Source organism: Saccoglossus kowalevskii, chromosome 9 (assembly GCF_978046115.1).
Source record: "Saccoglossus kowalevskii chromosome 9, keSacKowa6.1, whole genome shotgun sequence".
NCBI classification, from domain to species: domain Eukaryota; kingdom Metazoa; phylum Hemichordata; class Enteropneusta; family Harrimaniidae; genus Saccoglossus; species Saccoglossus kowalevskii.
In genome coordinates this window covers 39267986-39289486 of record NC_140649.1, presented here as the reverse complement: position 1 = coordinate 39289486, position 21501 = coordinate 39267986, and the positions used below count along the sequence as shown (strand labels likewise).

General features: G+C 42.8%; 1 protein-coding gene across 1 annotated transcript in view; it reads left to right on the top strand.

The window, feature by feature from the left end:
- The window catches only part of LOC102808665 (CMP-N-acetylneuraminate-beta-1,4-galactoside alpha-2,3-sialyltransferase-like), a 63688-nt gene extending 47020 nt beyond the window's left edge, over positions 1-16668 (top strand). The window contains exons 7-10 of the mRNA XM_085503511.1: positions 10313-10408; positions 10641-10827; positions 14123-14263; positions 14731-16668. Coding sequence (XP_085359637.1) covers positions 10313-10408; positions 10641-10827; positions 14123-14263; positions 14731-14970 — 664 coding nt within the window. The 3' untranslated portion in view covers positions 14971-16668. The remainder of the gene's footprint in view (positions 1-10312; positions 10409-10640; positions 10828-14122; positions 14264-14730) is intronic.
- The last annotated feature ends 4833 nt before the right edge of the window (positions 16669-21501 follow it).

Here is a 21501-nt window from a genome sequence, read left to right as displayed (position 1 = left end):
GATTAAAAAGTAGACCGTGCATCTTTCTCTAAAAAAATCACATTAATGAACTTCATGCGCCGAATACAATAATCTTGTTTCATTTTATTAGTAATGAAAGTAAAGTTTCAAATAAAAACGAACCCAACTGCATTGCTTAGTAACAAATGATCGCTGTAGCGCAATCCTGTCATGCTGCGTTTCACAATTGTTGATTATTACCTACTAATGATTATAATAACATGAAAAAATAAATTTGTTGAATTGTTATGAAAGGCAAATAAATTTTAACTTGTTTTATCGTAAGCGAATGATTCTGATCACATTTTCAACGCTCGATACTATGCTGTAGAAATGAATATCCACCATGTTTTGACCTGATAGGTCAAATTGCTAATTAACCAATGAAAATGATGGATGATGCCAACTTGTTCAAATTACCATAGCTGATTTAAATATGTTAATGTCATTGAACACAGCACAGACATTTGCCGATGTTGTTGTATGATCTTTTGGCTTGTATTTTGATGGAAAAGCAGCATGATTTGTTTTTAAATAAAAAAAGTAGTTGTTTTCAAAAGATAAACTGAGCATTTAAAGAAAAATTTAACATTTTTAGTCCCCGTTCGGACACAGTCCGAAAACAGGGACTTATGTTTTGACCTCCGTGTGTTCGTGCGTGTGTGTGTGTGCGTGCGTGCGTCTGTGCGTGCGGCTGGACCTGTATCTTAGAAATGCCTGGACCAATCACAATCAAATTTGACACATACATCATACATGATATTATACATATGCACGTCAATTTGTTTCATGTTCTGATTCAAGATGGCCGAATGGCGGCCATTTTTGTGCTAAAAAACATCAAAATCAAGCATTTCTTGGCTGTTTACAGATGAATTTTGTTCAAACTTGGTATATACATTAGACATTCTAGGACCTTGATGCACATCATTTGGTTTTACGATCTGATTCAAGATGGCCGAATGGCGGCCATTTTTGTGGTAAAAAATCCTAAAAATCAACCATTTCTCGGTTGTTTACAGATGGATTTTGTTCAAACTTGGTATGTATATACATTAGACATTATGGGACCTTGATGCAAATAATTTTGTTTTTCAGATAAGATTCAAAGATTCATTTTGTATTAATGAATGTAGTTCTCGTGCCATATCTCTGACTTGCTTTCACTGATTATGTTCAAATTTTAAATATTCATGTCCTATGCATCATGTCCTAGATAGACAGATATATTGGTTTGACGATCCTATTCAAAATGGCCAAATGGTGGCCTTTTTTGTGCTAATTAATCATCAAATATCAAGCATTTCTGGCATTTATGAGTGGATTTCGTTCAAACTTGGTACATACATTAGACATTACGGGTTCCTGATGCTCATCATTTTATTTTTCAGATTGGATTCAAAAATGGCTGACTGGCGGCCATTTTGTTTTAATGATTGGGCTTCTAGAGCCATATCTTTTAAATGCTTTGTCTTATTATATTTAAATTTTATATATTCGTTATACATCATGTTATATATATACATGTATTCAAAATGGCTGATTTTGAATGCTGTTCCTGAACAATATCTCTCAATATGGACAAGTACTTGTTTGACGATATGATACAATCAATCATTTTAATGTTAAAAAAATCATATTCCTGACATGGTTATATTCCAGTTATATTACTATAAACAAAACTATATATCTTAAATTTGATAACTAACGGGGACTGTGCCATGCATGGCTTGTTTACAGTGATAACAGCTCATTGTCGAAACGAAGCTTCCCCATTCACGCTAGTCGCAATAAACATCATACTCTTGAATAGGCGCCAATGTGAAACTTTAAGGCATCAGAAAAGATTAAGATGACACCTTAAAAAACTGCTGAAAAATTGATTTCTTGGTTTCATTTTATTTTCTAAAAAAAACAGAACTGCCGCTTAACAGCCCAGGGTGAATTGACGGCAGAATCCGGTACATAATAATCTTTATTGTGTTCGTTTCCCTATTAGAATTTTTATTAAAATGCAATACAGATGTGAAGAAAGACAAACATGCATAATAAGAATTAAGAAAAAAAACAACAAAACTGAAAAGCAAATTAAAGTTGAAAAAATAATGAAATATGTATGTTAGCTTGTAATATCTATACTATATGGCTCAGAAATTTGGGGTTTTCATTCATCAAATCATGTCTATAATAAAATGATGAGTTTCATGCTGTACAGTTACCTCGCTGTACAATTACCTCGCTGCACAGTTACCTTGCTGTACAGTTACCTCGCTGTACAGTTACCTCGCTGTACAGTTACCTCGCTGCAGTTATCTCGCTGTACAGTTACCTCGCTGGATAGTTACCTCGCTGTACAGTTACCTCGCTGTACAGTTACCTTGCTGTACAGTTACCTCGCTGTACAGTTACCTCGCTGTACAGTTACCTCGCTGTACAGTTACCTCGCTGTACAGTTACCTCGCTGCACAGTTACCTCGCTGTACAGTTACCTCGCTGCACAGTTACCTCGCTGTACAGTTACCTCGCTGTAGTTACCTCGCTGCAGTTATCTCGCTGTACAGTTACCTCGCTGTACAGTTACCTCGCTGTACAGTTACCTCGCTGTACAGTTACCTCGCTGCAGTTACCTCGATGCACAGTTACCTCGCTGTACAGTTACCTCGCTGTACAGTTACCTCGCTGTACAATTACCTCGCTGTACAATTACCTCGCTGTACAGTTACCTCGCTGTAGTTACCTCGCTGTACAGTTACCTCGCTGTACAATTACCTCGCTGTACAGTTACGTCGCTGCACAGTTACCTCGCTGCACAGTTACCTCGATGCACAGTTACCTCGATGCACAGTTACCTCGCTGTACAGTTATCTCGCTGTACAGTTATCTCGCTGTACAGTTACCTCGCTGTAGTTACCTCGCTGTACACTTACCTCGCTGTACAGTTACCTCGCTGTACACTTACCTCGCTGTACAGTTACCTCGCTGTACAGTTACCTCGCTGCACAGTTATCTCGCTGTACAGTTACCTCGCTGTAGTTACCTTGCTGTACAGTTACCTCGCTGTACAGTTACCTCGCTGCACAGTTATCTCGCTGTACAGTTACCTCGCTGTACAGTTACCTCGCTGTACAGTTACCTCGCTGCACAGTTACCTCGCTGTACAGTTACCTCGCTGTACAGTTACCTCACTGTACAGTTACCTCGCTGTACAATTACCTCGCTGTACAGTTACCTCGCTGTACAGTTACCTCGCTGTACAGTTACCTCACTGCACAGTTACCTTGATGCACAGTTATCTCGCTGTACAGTTATCTCGCTGTACAGTTACCTCGCTGTACAGTTATCTCGCTGTACAGTTACCTCGCTGTACAGTTATCTCGCTGTACAGTTACCTCGCTGTACAGTTATCTCGCTGTACAGTTATCTCGTTGTACAGTTACCTCGCTGCACAGTTATCTCGCTGTACAGTTACCTCGCTGTACAGTTACCTCGCTGCACAGTTACCTCGATGCACAGTTACCTCGCTGTACAGTTACCTCGCTGTACAGTTACCTCGCTGTACAGTTACCTCGCTGTACAATTACCTCGCTGCAGTTATCTCGCTGTACAATTATCTCGCTGTACAGTTACCTCGCTGTACAGTTACCTCGCTGCACAGTTACCTCGCTGCAGTTACCTCGCTGTACAGTTACCTCGCTGTAGTTACCTCGCTGTAGTTACCTCGCTGTACAGTTACCTCGCTGTACAGTTACCTCACTGTACAGTTACCTCGCTGTACAGTTACCTCGCTGTACAGTTACCTCGCTGTACAGTTACCTCGCTGTACAGTTACCTCACTGCACAGTTACCTCGATGCACAGTTATCTCGCTGCACAGTTACCTCGCTGTAAGTTATCTCGCTGTACAGTTACCTCGCTGTACAGTTATCTCGCTGTACAGTTACCTCGCTGTACAGTTACCTCGCTGTACAGTTACCTCGCTGTACAGTTATCTCGTTGTACAGTTACCTCGCTGCACAGTTATCTCGCTGTACAGTTACCTCGCTGTACAGTTACCTCGCTGTACAGTTACCTCGCTGTACAGTTACCTCGCTGCACAGTTACCTCGATGCACAGTTACCTCGATGCACAGTTACCTCGCTGTACAGTTACCTCGCTGTACAGTTACCTCGCTGTACAGTTACCTCGCTGTACAATTACCTCGCTGCAGTTATCTCGCTGTACAATTACCTCGCTGTACAGTTACCTCGCTGCACAGTTACCTCGCTGCACAGTTACCTCGCTGTACAGTTACCTCGCTGTAGTTACCTCGCTGTAGTTACCTCGCTGTACAGTTACCTCGCTGTACAGTTACCTCGCTGTACAGTTACCTCGCTGTACAGTTACCTCGCTGTACAGTTACCTCGCTGTACAGTTACCTCGCTGTACAGTTACCTCGCTGTACAGTTACCTCGCTGCACAGTTACCTCGCTGCAGTTTTCTCGCTGTACAGTTTTCTCGCTGTACAGTTACCTCGCTGTACAGTTATCTCGCTGTACAGTTATCTCGCTGTACAGTTATCTCGCTGTAGTTACCTCGCTGTAGTTACCTTGCTGTACAGTTACCTCGCTGTACAGTTACCTCGCTGTACAGTTACCTCGCTGTACAGTTACCTCGCTGCACAGTTACCTCGCTGCACAGTTACCTCGCTGTACAGTTACCTCGCTGTACAGTTACCTCGCTGTACAGTTACCTCGCTGCACAGTTACCTCGCTGCACAGTTACCTCGCTGCACAGTTACCTCGCTACAGTTATCTCGCTGTACAGTTACCTCGCTGTACAGTTACCTCGCTGCACAGTTACCTCGCTGCACAGTTACCTCGCTGCACAGTTACCTCGCTGCACAGTTACCTCGCTGCACAGTTACCTCGCTGCACAGTTACCTCGCTACAGTTATCTCGCTGTACAGTTATCTCGCTGTACAGTTATCTCGCTGTACAGTTATCTCGCTGTACAGTTATCTCGCTGTACAGTTACCTCGCTGTAGTTACCTCGCTGTACAGTTACCTCGCTGTACAGTTACCTCGCTGTACAGTTACCTCGATGCACAGTTACCTCGCTGTACAGTTATCTCGCTGTACAGTTACCTCGCTGTAGTTACCTCGCTGTACAGTTACCTCGCTGTACAGTTACCTCGCTGTACAGTTACCTCGCTGTACAGTTACCTCGCTGCACAGTTACCTCGCTGTACAGTTACCTCGCTGTACAGTTACCTCGCTGTACAGTTACCTCGCTGTACAGTTACCTCGCTGTACAGTTACCTCGCTGTACAGTTACCTCGCTGTACAGTTACCTCGCTGTACAGTTACCTCGCTGTACAGTTATCTCGCTGTACAGTTACCTCGCTGTACAGTTACCTCGCTGTACAGTTATCTCGCTGCACAGTTACCTCGCTGCACAGTTACCTCGCTGCACAGTTACCTCGCTGTACAGTTACCTCGCTGTACAGTTACCTCGCTGTACAGTTACCTCGCTGCACAGTTACCTCGCTGCACAGTTATCACGCTGTACAGTTACCTCGCTGTACAGTTACCTCGCTGCACAGTTACCTCGCCGCACAGTTACCTCGCTGCAGTTATCACGCTGTACAGTTACCTCGCTGTACAGTTACCTCGCTGTACAGTTACCTCGCTGTACAGTTACCTCGCTGTAGTTACCTCGCTGTAGTTACCTCGCTGTACAGTTACCTCGCTGTACAGTTACCTCGCTGCACAGTTATCTCGCTGTACAGTTACCTCGCTGTACAGTTACCTCGCTGTACAGTTACCTCGCTGTACAGTTACCTCGCTGTACAGTTACCTCGCTGTACAGTTACCTCGCTGTACAGTTACCTCGCTGTACAGTTACCTCGCTGCAGTTATCTCGCTGTACAGTTATCTCGCTGTACAGTTATCTCGCTGTACAGTTATCTCGCTGTACAGTTATCTCGCTGTACAGTTACCTCGCTGTACAGTTACCTCGCTGCACAGTTACCTCGCTGTACAGTTACCTCGCTGTACAGTTACCTCGCTGTACAGTTACCTCGCTGTACAGTTACCTCGCTGTACAGTTACCTCGCTGTACAGTTACCTCGCTGTACAGTTACCTCACTGCACAGTTACCTCGCTGCAGTTACCTCGCTGCAGTTACCTCGCTGCAGTTACCTCGCTGCAGTTACCTCGCTGTACAGTTACCTCGCTGTACAGTTACCTCGCTGTACAGTTACCTCGCTGTACAGTTACCTCGCTGTACAGTTACCTCGCTGTACAGTTACCTCGCTGCACAGTTACCTCGCTGCACAGTTACCTCGCTGTACAGTTACCTCGCTGTACAGTTACCTCGCTGTACAGTTACCTCGCTGCACAGTTACCTCGCTGTACAGTTACCTCGCTGTACAGTTACCTCGCTGTACAGTTACCTCGCTGTACAGTTACCTCGCTGTACAGTTACCTCGCTGTACAGTTACCTCGCTGTACAGTTACCTCGCTGTACAGTTACCTCGCTGCACAGTTACCTCGCTGCACAGTTACCTCGCTGCACAGTTACCTCGCTGTACAGTTACCTCGCTGTACAGTTACCTCGCTGCACAGTTACCTCGCTGCACAGTTATCACGCTGCACAGTTACCTCGCTGTACAGTTACCTCGCTGTACAGTTACCTCGCTGCACAGTTACCTCGCCGCACAGTTACCTCGCTGCAGTTATCACGCTGTACAGTTACCTCGCTGTACAGTTACCTCGCTGCAGTTATCTCGCTGTACAGTTACCTCGCTGCAGTTATCTCGCTGTACAGTTACCTCGCTGTACAGTTACCTCGCTGTACAGTTACCTCGATGCACAGTTACCTCGCTGTACAGTTATCTCGCTGTACAGTTATCTCGCTGTACAGTTATCTCGCTGTACAGTTATCTCGCTGTACAGTTACCTCGCTGTACAGTTACCTCGCTGCACAGTTATCTCGCTGCACAGTTACCTCGCTGCACAGTTATCTCGCTGTACAGTTACCTCGCTGTAGTTACCTCGCTGTAGTTACCTCGCTGTACAGTTACCTCGCTGTAGTTACCTCGCTGTACAGTTACCTCGCTGTACAGTTGCCTCGCTGCACAGTTATCTCGCTGCACAGTTACCTCGCTGTACAGTTACCTCGCTGTACAGTTACCTCGCTGTACAGTTACCTCGCTGCACAGTTACCTCGCTGTACAGTTACCTCGCTGTACAGTTACCTCGCTGCAGTTACCTCGCTGTACAGTTACCTCGCTGTACAGTTACCTCGCTGTACAGTTACCTCGCTGTACAGTTACCTCGCTGTACAGTTACCTCGCTGTACAGTTACCTCGCTGTACAGTTACCTCGCTGTACAGTTACCTCGCTGTACAGTTACCTCGCTGCACAGTTACCTCGCTGTACAGTTACCTCGCTGCACAGTTACCTCGCTGTACAGTTACCTCGCTGTACAGTTACCTCGCTGTACAGTTACCTCGCTGTACAGTTACCTCGCTGCACAGTTACCTCGCTGTACAGTTACCTCGCTGCACAGTTACCTCGCTGCAGTTTTCTCGCTGTACAGTTACCTCGCTGTACAGTTACCTCGCTGTACAGTTACCTCGCTGTAGTTACCTCGCTGTACAGTTACCTCGCTGTACAGTTACCTCGCTGTACAGTTACCTCGCTGTACAGTTACCTCGCTGCACAGTTACCTCGCTGTACAGTTACCTCGCTGTACAGTTACCTCGCTGCACAGTTACCTCGCTGCAGTTTTCTCGCTGTACAGTTACCTCGCTGTACAGTTACCTCGCTGTACAGTTACCTCGCTGTACAGTTACCTCTCTGTACAGTTACCTAGCTGTACAGTTACCTCGCTGCACAGTTACCTCGCTGCACAGTTACCTCGCTGTACAGTTACCTCGCTGTACAGTTACCTCGCTGTACAGTTACCTCGCTGTACAGTTACCTCGCTGTACAGTTACCTCGCTGTACAGTTACTTCGCTGTAGTTACTTCGCTGTACAGTTACCTCGCTGCAGTTACCTCGCTGTACAGTTACCTCGCTGTACAGTTACCTCGCTGCACAGTTACCTCGCTGCAGTTATCTCGCTGTACAGTTACCTCGCTGTACAGTTACTTCGCTGTACAGTTACCTCGCTGTACAGTTACCTCGCTGTACAGTTACCTCGCTGTACAGTTATCTCGCTGTACATTACCTCGCTGTACAGTTACCTCGCTGTAGTTACCTCGCTGTAGTTACCTCGCTGTAGTTACCTCGCTGTACAGTTACCTCGCTGTACAGTTACCTCGCTGTACAGTTACCTCGCTGTACAGTTACCTCGCTGTACAGTTACCTCGCTGTACAGTTACCTCGCTGTACAGTTACCTCGCTGTACAGTTACCTCGCTGCAGTTATCTCGCTGTACAGTTATCTCGCTGTACAGTTACCTCGCTGTACAGTTACCTCGCTGCAGTTACCTCGCTGCAGTTATCTCGCTGTACAGTTACCTCGCTGTACAGTTACCTCGCTGTACAGTTACCTCGCTGTACAGTTACCTCGCTGTACAGTTACCTCGCTGTACAGTTACCTCGCTGTACAGTTACCTCGCTGTACAGTTACCTCGCTGCAGTTATCTCGCTGTACAGTTATCTCGCTGTACAGTTATCTCGCTGTACAGTTACCTCGCTGCAGTTACCTCGCTGTACAGTTACCTCGCTGTACAGTTACCTCGCTGTAGTTACCTCGCTGTACAGTTACCTCGCTGCACAGTTACCTCGCTGCACAGTTATCTCGCTGCACAGTTATCTCGCTGCACAGTTATCTCGCTGCACAGTTATCTCGCTGTACAGTTACCTCGCTGTACAGTTATCTCGCTGTACAGTTACCTCGCTGTACAGTTATCTCGCTGTACAGTTACCTCGCTGTACAGTTATCTCGCTGTACAGTTACCTCGCTGTACAGTTATCTCGCTGTACAGTTACCTCGCTGTACAGTTATCTCGCTGCACAGTTATCTCGCTGCACAGTTATCTCGCTGTACAGTTACCTCGCTGTACAGTTACCTCGCTGTACAGTTATCTCGCTGTACAGTTATCTCGCTGCACAGTTATCTCGCTGCACAGTTATCTCGCTGTACAGTTACCTCGCTGTACAGTTATCTCGCTGTACAGTTACCTCGCTGTACAGTTACCTCGCTGTACAGTTACCTCGCTGTACAGTTATCTCGCTGTACAGTTATCTCGCTGTACAGTTACCTCGCTGCACAGTTACCTCGCTGCACAGTTACCTCGCTGTACAGTTACCTCGCTGTACAGTTACCTCGCTGTACAGTTACCTCGCTGTACAGTTACCTCGCTGTACAGTTATCTCGCTGTACAGTTACCTCGCTGCACAGTTACCTCGCTGCACAGTTACCTCGCTGCACAGTTACCTCGCTGTAGTTACCTCGCTGTACAGTTACCTCGCTGTACAGTTATCTCGCTGTACAGTTACCTCGCTGTACAGTTATCTCGCTGTACAGTTACCTCGCTGCACAGTTACCTCGCTGCACAGTTATCTCGCTGCACAGTTATCTCGCTGCACAGTTATCTCGCTGTACAGTTACCTCGCTGTACAGTTATCTCGCTGTACAGTTATCTCGCTGTACAGTTACCTCGCTGTACAGTTACCTCGCTGTACAGTTACCTCGCTGTACAGTTACCTCGCTGTACAGTTACCTCGCTGTACAGTTACCTCGCTGTACAGTTACCTCGCTGTACAGTTACCTCGCTGCACAGTTACCTCGCTGCACAGTTATCTCGCTGTACAGTTACCTCGCTGTACAATTACCTCGCTGCAGATATCTCGCTGTACAGTTACCTCGCTGTTCAGTTACCTCGCTGTTCAGTTACCTCGCTGTACAATTACCTTGCCGACAGTTTTTGTTTTGTTTAATGCCTTGCTGTACAGTTAGGTTTAATTGAAGCATGCAAAATAAATACCATCATGTCTGAGTATCATTTAGGCGCTTGGTATGTTAATCTTGACAGTCATTTTAATGGTTGTTGGTTTGAGTGATTGAATTAATACTCAGAAACATAAAATTCAATAAAATGTACAAAAAAAGATTTTTGACTAGAAAAATCCTAAATTTCAGTGTTCTTTTTCTGATTGAACGTTGGCAGATTATACAACTCTAGTAACACAGATGGAGGTCGCAGTACTAGTCTCTGAAAATAAATAATAGCTATATTTGAGTCACCATAAAATGCTGTTTATTTCAACAACTAGCAATAGATGTATATTTCTAGTAACACAACAATTGTTTGTTTTTTAGAGATGGCTGTCGACGGTGTATAATTGTTGGCAGTGGAGGAATTCTTAAAAATAAAGGTCATGGTAGAGTTATTGATGAGTATGATGTTGTTATCAGGTAAGTGGAGTTCTCATTTTGATCTATGTTGGTGCTATGCTTACCTTTGAAGACCTCCCAATTGGATTCTCTGTTCTAATTTGCACCCACTTTCAAATCAAATTCCATGCAGTCTCAGTCATTACATCATGTTTGCCATTATGGGTACTATGCAATATGTAACATGCTACACAACGTCCGTAGTGCCTTAACCTGACTTTTGACAAGCTTTACACTCCTTATATTCTTGCAGGATGAACGTTTCACCTGTCAAAGGTTACGAAAAAGATGTTGGCACTAAAACAACTATCAGAATCACATATCCAGAAGGTGCTCCACGTAAAAACAATTTATATGATGTAGATGCCTTATTAGGAATTGTAGTGTTCAAACTTGCTGATCTCAACTGGTTAGACAGTGTTTTACATAGAAAAACACCAGTAAGTCAAATAATATTGAGTGTGTGACTATGTGCTATGCTTTCTTAAAAATCAGTGTTCAAACTGACTGATCTTGAAGTATGTGTAGGTACTTTGTGCCACCTGAACGCGCTGGCAGATTCTCTAAATAAGCATTGTGCCCTCGTGTGCCATCATTCTGTGCCCTTCACTCGTGCCACATTCTGGGCCCTTCACTCACGCCACATTCTGTGCCCTTCACTCGCGCCACATTCTGTGCCCTTCACTCACGCCACATTCTGGGCCCTTCACTCGCGCCACATTCTGGGCCCTTCACTCACGCCACATTCTGGGCCCTTCACTCATGTCACATTCTGTGCCCTTCACTCGCGCCACATTCTGTGCCCTTCACTCGCGCCACATTCTGTGCCCTTCACTCGCGCCACATTCTGTGCCCTTCACTCGCGCCACATTCTGGGCCATCCAGCTACAAAATAGTTTGGTTACTGGATGGTCCAAGATCTAGGCCAATCATTGTGAAGTTTAAACATTTTATTTCTTGATCTATTATTTTTACAGCCTTATTTTCATTGAAATTTTTCACTAGTTGGGTTATCATTTTGCGTCATCAAAAAACAATGCAATGTTGTTTTATAAGACCCAAACTCTGTTGACTGTTACTTAGTTGAAACACAGTCCCTCTACACCCGGTTAGGAAATGCTCCGAGTTCTATTGTCACAATGCGTGTTTCGCATTCGTAAAATTAGTTTACCCGGTACTGGTAATCCCCACACTGTTTACATTAACATAAAATTAGCATATAGTATGACATCATTTTCACCCAGAATACCTCTCAATTCATTTCTGTGCAGGCGTACCCAACTTTATTTTCATGTTTCACTACTTATTTTAATGAAATGTGGAAAAAACACGAAGATTTCGTCGACAGTGATATTCATTGAGATGACATAATGGAAGAAGGATCCCAGTATTTAGATGCAGAATATATTCATCGTCACCACCACCGTCGTCGCCTATGGCTTCAAGTTGACACCTTACCACAAACAGGACTGAATTTTTAACTAAAAAAAACAAATGAAAAAATAAGAGAACAGCAATGGAAATAATATTTGCCATTTTTTGGGATATCTAGCCTCAATATTGTACTAACTATATGATAGTTTAAGCCGAAATTTGCATATACGAAGGTCGATACAATTAGATACTCTCGGCATAATGGCGACAATAGTAGGTATCGCCATCTTGAAAACAAAATTCTGTAGAGCACATGTACCGAGTAACGCGACATACTGTTATTAAATATGAATAGAATGGGTAATATGGCAACATAAACGGTTTGGTTATCTAAAAGCTACAATTAATTCCATCTTTTAAGTTTCGGTAGTTACTATTTCTCACGGAATAACATTTTCTGTTAGCGACACCAAACAGCCATCTTGATTCACACACCTACGGCAAAATCAAATGGAAAATGAATGAATGACTGAAATGAACACTTTCCCGGCACTTGTGCACAAAGTAAAACATATTGTCCGAAAATTAAAGTATCAAATCACAAATTGATAATGACTGATTGTTTTGGGGGTGGTAACGTAACACTGAACGGATGTGCTTCGAACGAGCTCCAAGATACTATGACATCACCTCTCGCTGGGGGCAAGCGAAACACGCACTGTACACGGGACTCGAATTCACACCTTAGAACAATAGTGTTTCCTAACCGGGTATTGAGGAACTGTGGTTGAAATTATGTTTCACTTCAATTGTACTCATTAAGACCATGCACTTCATGCGATTTCATGAAGTTTTGATACCGACACAGTCTATGGAGTGTACTATAAACTTTCAAATGCTGAAGTCAAAAGAACATTGAATATCATGTAAATTGATTAAAATGCATATCAACCTAAGTTTAATCTGTGTGCATTCAAGTTTCAAAGATTAACTCAAGACAATGGAATGTTTATTCTTCACAATGGTAATGTTGATATTTGTATCTCTTTTTGTTTGAGTGACTGCATATGTCAAACAAAGCGTGATAGCTTAATAATTTAAAAGTAAGTTGTCTCCTATATGCAGATGATGTTGTCATTTTATCTAAATCTGCTAAGGGGCTACATCTTTTTTACAAAGAGGGCGCCCTTGTGGATTTTGTCAGTCATCAAGGCAAAACCAAAACAAGACCAAATTTTTTCAAATTATTTGACATCTATCATTCACTTTGTTGTTGTGTGCTGCCAGTCAGAAAAAAACTTTACGGTTTTCTGAGCAAAACTTTGGTGGCACTGAATTTCCATTGTAATTTTGTTTTTGTCAATTTGTTTATATTAACATAACATTGACAGGGATTTCATGAATTTTTTTACCAATGATGTGATCTGTTTCTAACCACAGAGCCTGTAAGACCACATCTTGTTCCTGTCGAGTTGTATCAATGTCAACATTACAATGTTGATTGTCCCATTGCTATAATATCAATCTAAACTCTGAAATTATACAAATCAAAGGTATTAACTTAAATGTTCATATTGTATTATTATTTTGTTCATAATCAGATATTTGAAACAGATCGCATCTCACAATGTGTGTAACGTAGATTCTTCCAAAGCAAAGAGTAGTTATGTGCATACTGAGCCATATCCTGATAACTGAAAAATGGTCTTCCACTTGTACGACCAACCTATTGTTAGACAATCTATTTGCTTTTGGTGTAATAGCATAATGTACAATGTATTATTTTAAAATAATTCAATAAAACAAAATTTAACAAATTGAAGTTCAATTTTGATTTTATGTACTAGTATTCATTATGAGACAAGGGATTACATAGCGCTGGGTATGTGCCAGTTTCTATAACTTTCTATAACACATATCTATTGTGCACATCATGCACCCTAAGATGCCACATAACATGTTAGTCCAACTAACGGGGTCGGAAATTCTAAAAATATAATCCCTTTTGTTTCATAATAAATACATAGATTCTAAATCAAACTTCAACTTTTTGGATTCTTGGTAATAGTCGTATATTGTATGTAACAGAATCCAATGTGTGAGTAAAAGTTAGATGTTTTGAAAGGTGATCTTTTACAAAATAAACCTGCATAATTGTTCCATATTTTTGCTATATTTCAAAAATAATATACAAGTACAAAATAAACAAAAAAAATGATAAAAAATGCACAAAAACTATGAGCTAATGCAGTTTACCGTCTAATGTCCTATGTTCACCAATCTTTGGGAAAAACATATGATCAGAAGAAGAAAATCCGAATAAAAATTAGGTAATTGAATTTCACTATGTTTTCATTTCAGTCGACTAAAGGTTTTTGGAGCAAGATTGCGATGAGTGTTCCAAAGAACCCTCGTCAAACTCGTATCATCAACCCGCTTATCATAAGAGAAGCCAGCTTTGATCTTCTTGGATACCCCACCAATCTTGGGAAAATGAACAAGGTAAGGGTTTTTAGCATGAACAGAAATTTAATTATGATGTAGAGAGTCATTTATGTAAATTTTCTTGATATGAACCAGGGTCTAGAATGCAGTCGCAGTGACTTTGGCCAAGGGTCTTGACAGACAGCCATAGTGACTTTGGCCAAGGTCTTGACAGACAGTCGTACTGACTTTGCCCGAGGGTCTTTACAGACAGTTGTACTGACTTTTAAAAAGAAATTGCCACTCATCTGTCTATCACAGTGACTTGTATGGCTTATATACAAGATGGCTTAAATAGTTGAATGTATATATAAATTATTTTTTGTGTTGAATATGAATACTGAATGTCTTTTAAAACTTTGATCACTGAAGTCAACTTAACCTGGATTAGTTTTGATGAAGACCTGCAGCCAGTCACAAAAATTATTGTTATTTGTTTGCAATTAATAGCAATGAAAGGGTTAATGCATGTTTTGTTCTTGCAGAATGTACCAACCAGTGGAACCATATCAATTATGCTGGCACTGCGTTTATGTGACGAGGTGGACGTCGTTGGATTTGGTTATAATACAAAAGAACCAGAGGCTTTAATACATTATTATGAAAAAGTGAAAATGAAAATCATCACATCACTTTTTACTCATGATATTAATCATGAAACTGCTTTTCTGAAAAAATTGGTTGAGTTTGGTGTGATCAGGGATTTAACTGGTGGTTTGTCGTGATATCTTTGCTCTTTTCGTTTGGTTCACAGTTGCCTATTACCGGGAACTTAGATTGCTGTAGTTCATATCAACAAACTGCACACCTTGTGTTGGGAGAACACTGTCTAATGTACTGAAATGAGATTTTTGGTATATATGTATCACACAATACTTGGATATTATTGAATGCCTTGAGTTCACATTGAATGTCATCATTTACATCTATATCCATCGACGACTTTAGTTAGGTGTTCTATTTTCGGGTTTAAATTCTTTCTTTTAAATGAACAGTTAGATACAGTGACAACAAAATATTATCTGCTGTTATTGGTGATTTTTAGCACAAAATGTGTTTTATTCATGTTCACTACTTATGACTAGAGGTAAGGATGCTGGTAATATACCTGGATGTGTGGGACCTTTTATGGTCTTGTCTTGTTCCTGCATGTACACGCATCTACCACCGACAGATATAATTTATTATTTCTGACATTAAATTCATGAATGATATGTTTAATTAAATTATGCAATAGTAAAAATTTAATTAAAAATTTTTATTTTTTAAATTTAATCAAAGAATTTTTACACATCACCCCAGAACACTTACATCTATAACAAAAGATGTTTTTAATTTTAGCATGGTGCATTGAATGAAATATTTGTATCTTTAATGTATGCCAAGGTGTACATATTCTGTTGCTGGTTTGCACTAGGCTGACATATTCTGTTGCTGGTTTGCACTAGGCTGACATATTCTGTTGCTGGTTTGCACTAGGCTGACATATTCTGTTGCTGGTTTGCACTAGGATGACATATTCTGTTGCTGGTTTGCACTAGGCTGACATATTCTGTTGCTGGTTTGCACTAGGCTGACATATTCTGTTGCTGGTTTGCACTAGGCTGGCATTCTGTTGCTGGTTTGCACTAGGATGACATATTCTGTTGCTGGTTTGCACTAGACTGACATTCTGTTGCTGGTTTGCACTAGGATGACATATTCTGTTGCTGGTTTGCACTAGGCTGACATATTCTGTTGCTGGTTTGCACTAGGCTGACATATTCTGTTGCTGGTTTGCACTAGGATGACATATTCTGTTGCTGGTTTGCACTAGGCTGACATTCTGTTGCTGGTTTGCACTAGGCTGACATATTCTGTTGCTGGTTTGCACTAGACTGGCATTCTGTTGCTGGTTTGCACTAGGATGACATATTCTGTTGCTGGTTTGCACTAGACTGACATTCTGTTGCTGGTTTGCACTAGGATGACATATTCTGTTGCTGGTTTGCACTAGGCTGACATATTCTGTTGCTGGTTTGCACTAGGCTGACATATTCTGTTGCTGGTTTGCACTAGACTGGCATTCTGTTGCTGGTTTGCACTAGGATGACATATTCTGTTGCTGGTTTGCACTAGACTGACATTCTGTTGCTGGTTTGCACTAGGATGACATATTCTGTTGCTGGTTTGCACTAGGCTGACATATTCTGTTGCTGGTTTGCACTAGGCTGACATTCTGTTGCTGGTTTGCACTAGGATGACATATTCTGTTGCTGGTTTGCACTAGGCTGACATATTCTGTTGCTGGTTTGCACTAGGCTGACATATTCTGTTGCTGGTTTGCACTAGGATGACATATTCTGTTGCTGGTTTGCACTAGGATGACATATTCTGTTGCTGGTTTGCACTAGGATGACATATTCTGTTGCTGGTTTGCACTAGGCTGACATATTCTGTTGCTGGTTTGCACTAGGATGACATATTCTGTTGCTGGTTTGCACTAGGCTGACATATTCTGTTGCTGGTTTGCACTAGGATGACATTCTGTTGCTGGTTTGCACTAGGCTGACATATTCTGTTGCTGGTTTTCAGAGGCTGACATATTCTGTTGCTGGTTTGCACTAGGCTGACATATTCTGTTGCTGGTTTGCACTAGGATGACATTCTGTTGCTGGTTTGCACTAGGATGACATATTCTGTTGCTGGTTTGCATTAGGCTGACATATTCTGTTGCTGGTTTGCACTAGGATGACATTCTGTTGCTGGTTTGCACTAGGCTGACATATTCTGTTGCTGGTTTTCAGAGGCTGACATATTCTGTTGCTGGTTTGCACTAGGCTGACATATTCTGTCGCTGGTTTGCACTAGGCTGACATATTCTGTCGCTGGTTTGCACTAGACTGGCATTCTGTTGCTGGTTTGCACTAGGCTGACATATTCTGTTGCTGGTTTGCACTAGGCTGACATATTCTGTTGCTGGTTTGCACTAGGCTGACATATTCTGTTGCTGGTTTGCACTAGGCTGACATATTCTGTTGCTGGTTTGCACTAGGATGACATATTCTGTTGCTGGTTTGCACTAGGCTGACATATTCTGTTGCTGGTTTGCACTAGGCTGGCATTCTGTTGCTGGTTTGCACTAGACTGGCATTCTGTTGCTGGTTTGCACTAGGCTGACATATTCTGTCGCTGGTTTGCACTAGGCTGACATATTCTGTTGCTGGTTTGCACTAGGCTGACATATTCTGTCGCTGGTTTGCACTAGACTGGCATTCTGTTGCTGGTTTGCACTAGGCTGACATATTCTGTTGCTGGTTTGCACTAGGCTGACATATTCTGTTGCTGGTTTGCACTAGGCTGACATATTCTGTTGCTGGTTTGCACTAGGCTGACATATTCTGTTGCTGGTTTGCACTAGGATGACATATTCTGTTGCTGGTTTGCACTAGGCTGACATATTCTGTTGCTGGTTTGCACTAGGCTGACATTCTGTTGCTGGTTTTCAGAGGCTGACATATTCTGTTGCTGGTTTGCACTAGGCTGACATATTCTGTTGCTGGTTTGCACTAGACTGACATTCTGTTGCTGGTTTGCACTAGGATGACATATTCTGTTGCTGGTTTGCACTAGGCTGACATATTCTGTTGCTGGTTTGCACTAGGCTGACATATTCTGTTGCTGGTTTGCACTAGGATGACATATTCTGTTGCTGGTTTGCACTAGGCTGACATTCTGTTGCTGGTTTGCACTAGGATGACATATTCTGTTGCTGGTTTGCACTAGGCTGACATATTCTGTTGCTGGTTTGCACTAGACTGGCATTCTGTTGCTGGTTTGCACTAGGATGACATATTCTGTTGCTGGTTTGCACTAGACTGACATTCTGTTGCTGGTTTGCACTAGGATGACATATTCTGTTGCTGGTTTGCACTAGGCTGACATATTCTGTTGCTGGTTTGCACTAGGCTGACATATTCTGTTGCTGGTTTGCACTAGACTGGCATTCTGTTGCTGGTTTGCACTAGGATGACATATTCTGTTGCTGGTTTGCACTAGACTGACATTCTGTTGCTGGTTTGCACTAGGCTGACATATTCTGTTGCTGGTTTGCACTAGGCTGACATATTCTGTTGCTGGTTTGCACTAGGCTGACATATTCTGTTGCTGGTTTGCACTAGGATGACATATTCTGTTGCTGGTTTGCACTAGGCTGACATATTCTGTTGCTGGTTTGCACTAGGCTGACATATTCTGTTGCTGGTTTGCACTAGGCTGGCATTCTGTTGCTGGTTTGCACTAGGATGACATATTCTGTTGCTGGTTTGCACTAGACTGACATTCTGTTGCTGGTTTGCACTAGGATGACATATTCTGTTGCTGGTTTGCACTAGGCTGACATATTCTGTTGCTGGTTTGCACTAGGCTGACATATTCTGTTGCTGGTTTGCACTAGGATGACATATTCTGTTGCTGGTTTGCACTAGGCTGACATTCTGTTGCTGGTTTGCACTAGGCTGACATATTCTGTTGCTGGTTTGCACTAGACTGGCATTCTGTTGCTGGTTTGCACTAGGATGACATATTCTGTTGCTGGTTTGCACTAGACTGACATTCTGTTGCTGGTTTGCACTAGGATGACATATTCTGTTGCTGGTTTGCACTAGGCTGACATATTCTGTTGCTGGTTTGCACTAGACTGGCATTCTGTTGCTGGTTTGCACTAGGATGACATATTCTGTTGCTGGTTTGCACTAGACTGACATTCTGTTGCTGGTTTGCACTAGGATGACATATTCTGTTGCTGGTTTGCACTAGGCTGACATATTCTGTTGCTGGTTTGCACTAGGCTGACATTCTGTTGCTGGTTTGCACTAGGATGACATATTCTGTTGCTGGTTTGCACTAGGCTGACATATTCTGTTGCTGGTTTGCACTAGGCTGACATATTCTGTTGCTGGTTTGCACTAGGATGACATATTCTGTTGCTGGTTTGCACTAGGATGACATATTCTGTTGCTGGTTTGCACTAGGATGACATATTCTGTTGCTGGTTTGCACTAGGCTGACATATTCTGTTGCTGGTTTGCACTAGGATGACATATTCTGTTGCTGGTTTGCACTAGGCTGACATATTCTGTTGCTGGTTTGCACTAGGATGACATTCTGTTGCTGGTTTGCACTAGGCTGACATATTCTGTTGCTGGTTTTCAGAGGCTGACATATTCTGTTGCTGGTTTGCACTAGGCTGACATATTCTGTTGCTGGTTTGCACTAGGATGACATTCTGTTGCTGGTTTGCACTAGGATGACATATTCTGTTGCTGGTTTGCATTAGGCTGACATATTCTGTTGCTGGTTTGCACTAGGATGACATTCTGTTGCTGGTTTGCACTAGGCTGACATATTCTGTTGCTGGTTTTCAGAGGCTGACATATTCTGTTGCTGGTTTGCACTAGGCTGACATATTCTGTTGCTGGTTTGCACTAGGCTGACATATTCTGTCGCTGGTTTGCACTAGACTGGCATTCTGTTGCTGGTTTGCACTAGGCTGACATATTCTGTTGCTGGTTTGCACTAGGCTGACATATTCTGTTGCTGGTTTGCACTAGGCTGACATATTCTGTTGCTGGTTTGCACTAGGCTGACATATTCTGTTGCTGGTTTGCACTAGGATGACATATTCTGTTGCTGGTTTGCACTAGGCTGACATATTCTGTTGCTGGTTTGCACTAGGCTGGCATTCTGTTGCTGGTTTGCACTAGACTGGCATTCTGTTGCTGGTTTGCACTAGGCTGACATATTCTGTCGCTGGTTTGCACTAGGCTGACATATTCTGTTGCTGGTTTGCACTAGGCTGACATATTCTGTCGCTGGTTTGCACTAGACTGGCATTCTGTTGCTGGTTTGCACTAGGCTGACATATTCTGTTGCTGGTTTGCACTAGGCTGACATATTCTGTTGCTGGTTTGCACTAGGCTGACATATTCTGTTGCTGGTTTGCACTAGGCTGACATATTCTGTTGCTGGTTTGCACTAGGATGACATATTCTGTTGCTGGTTTGCACTAGGCTGACATATTCTGTTGCTGGTTTGCACTAGGCTGACATTCTGTTGCTGGTTTTCAGAGGCTGACATATTCTGTTGCTGGTTTGCACTAGGCTGACATATTCTGTTGCTGGTTTGCACTAGACTGACATTCTGTTGCTGGTTTGCACTAGGATGACATATTCTGTTGCTGGTTTGCACTAGGCTGACATATTCTGTTGCTGGTTTGCACTAGGCTGACATATTCTGTTGCTGGTTTGCACTAGGATGACATATTCTGTTGCTGGTTTGCACTAGGCTGACATTCTGTTGCTGGTTTGCACTAGGATGACATATTCTGTTGCTGGTTTGCACTAGGCTGACATATTCTGTTGCTGGTTTGCACTAGACTGGCATTCTGTTGCTGGTTTGCACTAGGATGACATATTCTGTTGCTGGTTTGCACTAGACTGACATTCTGTTGCTGGTTTGCACTAGGATGACATATTCTGTTGCTGGTTTGCACTAGGCTGACATATTCTGTTGCTGGTTTGCACTAGGCTGACATATTCTGTTGCTGGTTTGCACTAGACTGGCATTCTGTTGCTGGTTTGCACTAGGATGACATATTCTGTTGCTGGTTTGCACTAGACTGACATTCTGTTGCTGGTTTGCACTAGGATGACATATTCTGTTGCTGGTTTGCACTAGGCTGACATATTCTGTTGCTGGTTTGCACTAGGCTGACATATTCTGTTGCTGGTTTGCACTAGGATGACATATTCTGTTGCTGGTTTGCACTAGGCTGACATTCTGTTGCTGGTTTGCACTAGGATGACATATTCTGTTGCTGGTTTGCACTAGGCTGACATATTCTGTTGCTGGTTTGCACTAGGCTGACATATTCTGTTGCTGGTTTGCACTAGGCTGACATATTCTGTTGCTGGTTTGCACTAGGATGACATATTCTGTTGCTGGTTTGCACTAGGATGACATATTCTGTTGCTGGTTTGCACTAGGATGACATATTCTGTTGCTGGTTTGCACTAGGCTGACATATTCTGTTGCTGGTTTGCACTAGGATGACATATTCTGTTGCTGGTTTGCACTAGGCTGACATATTCTGTTGCTGGTTTGCACTAGGATGACATTCTGTTGCTGGTTTGCACTAGGCTGACATATTCTGTTGCTGGTTTTCAGAGGCTGACATATTCTGTTGCTGGTTTGCACTAGGCTGACATATTCTGTTG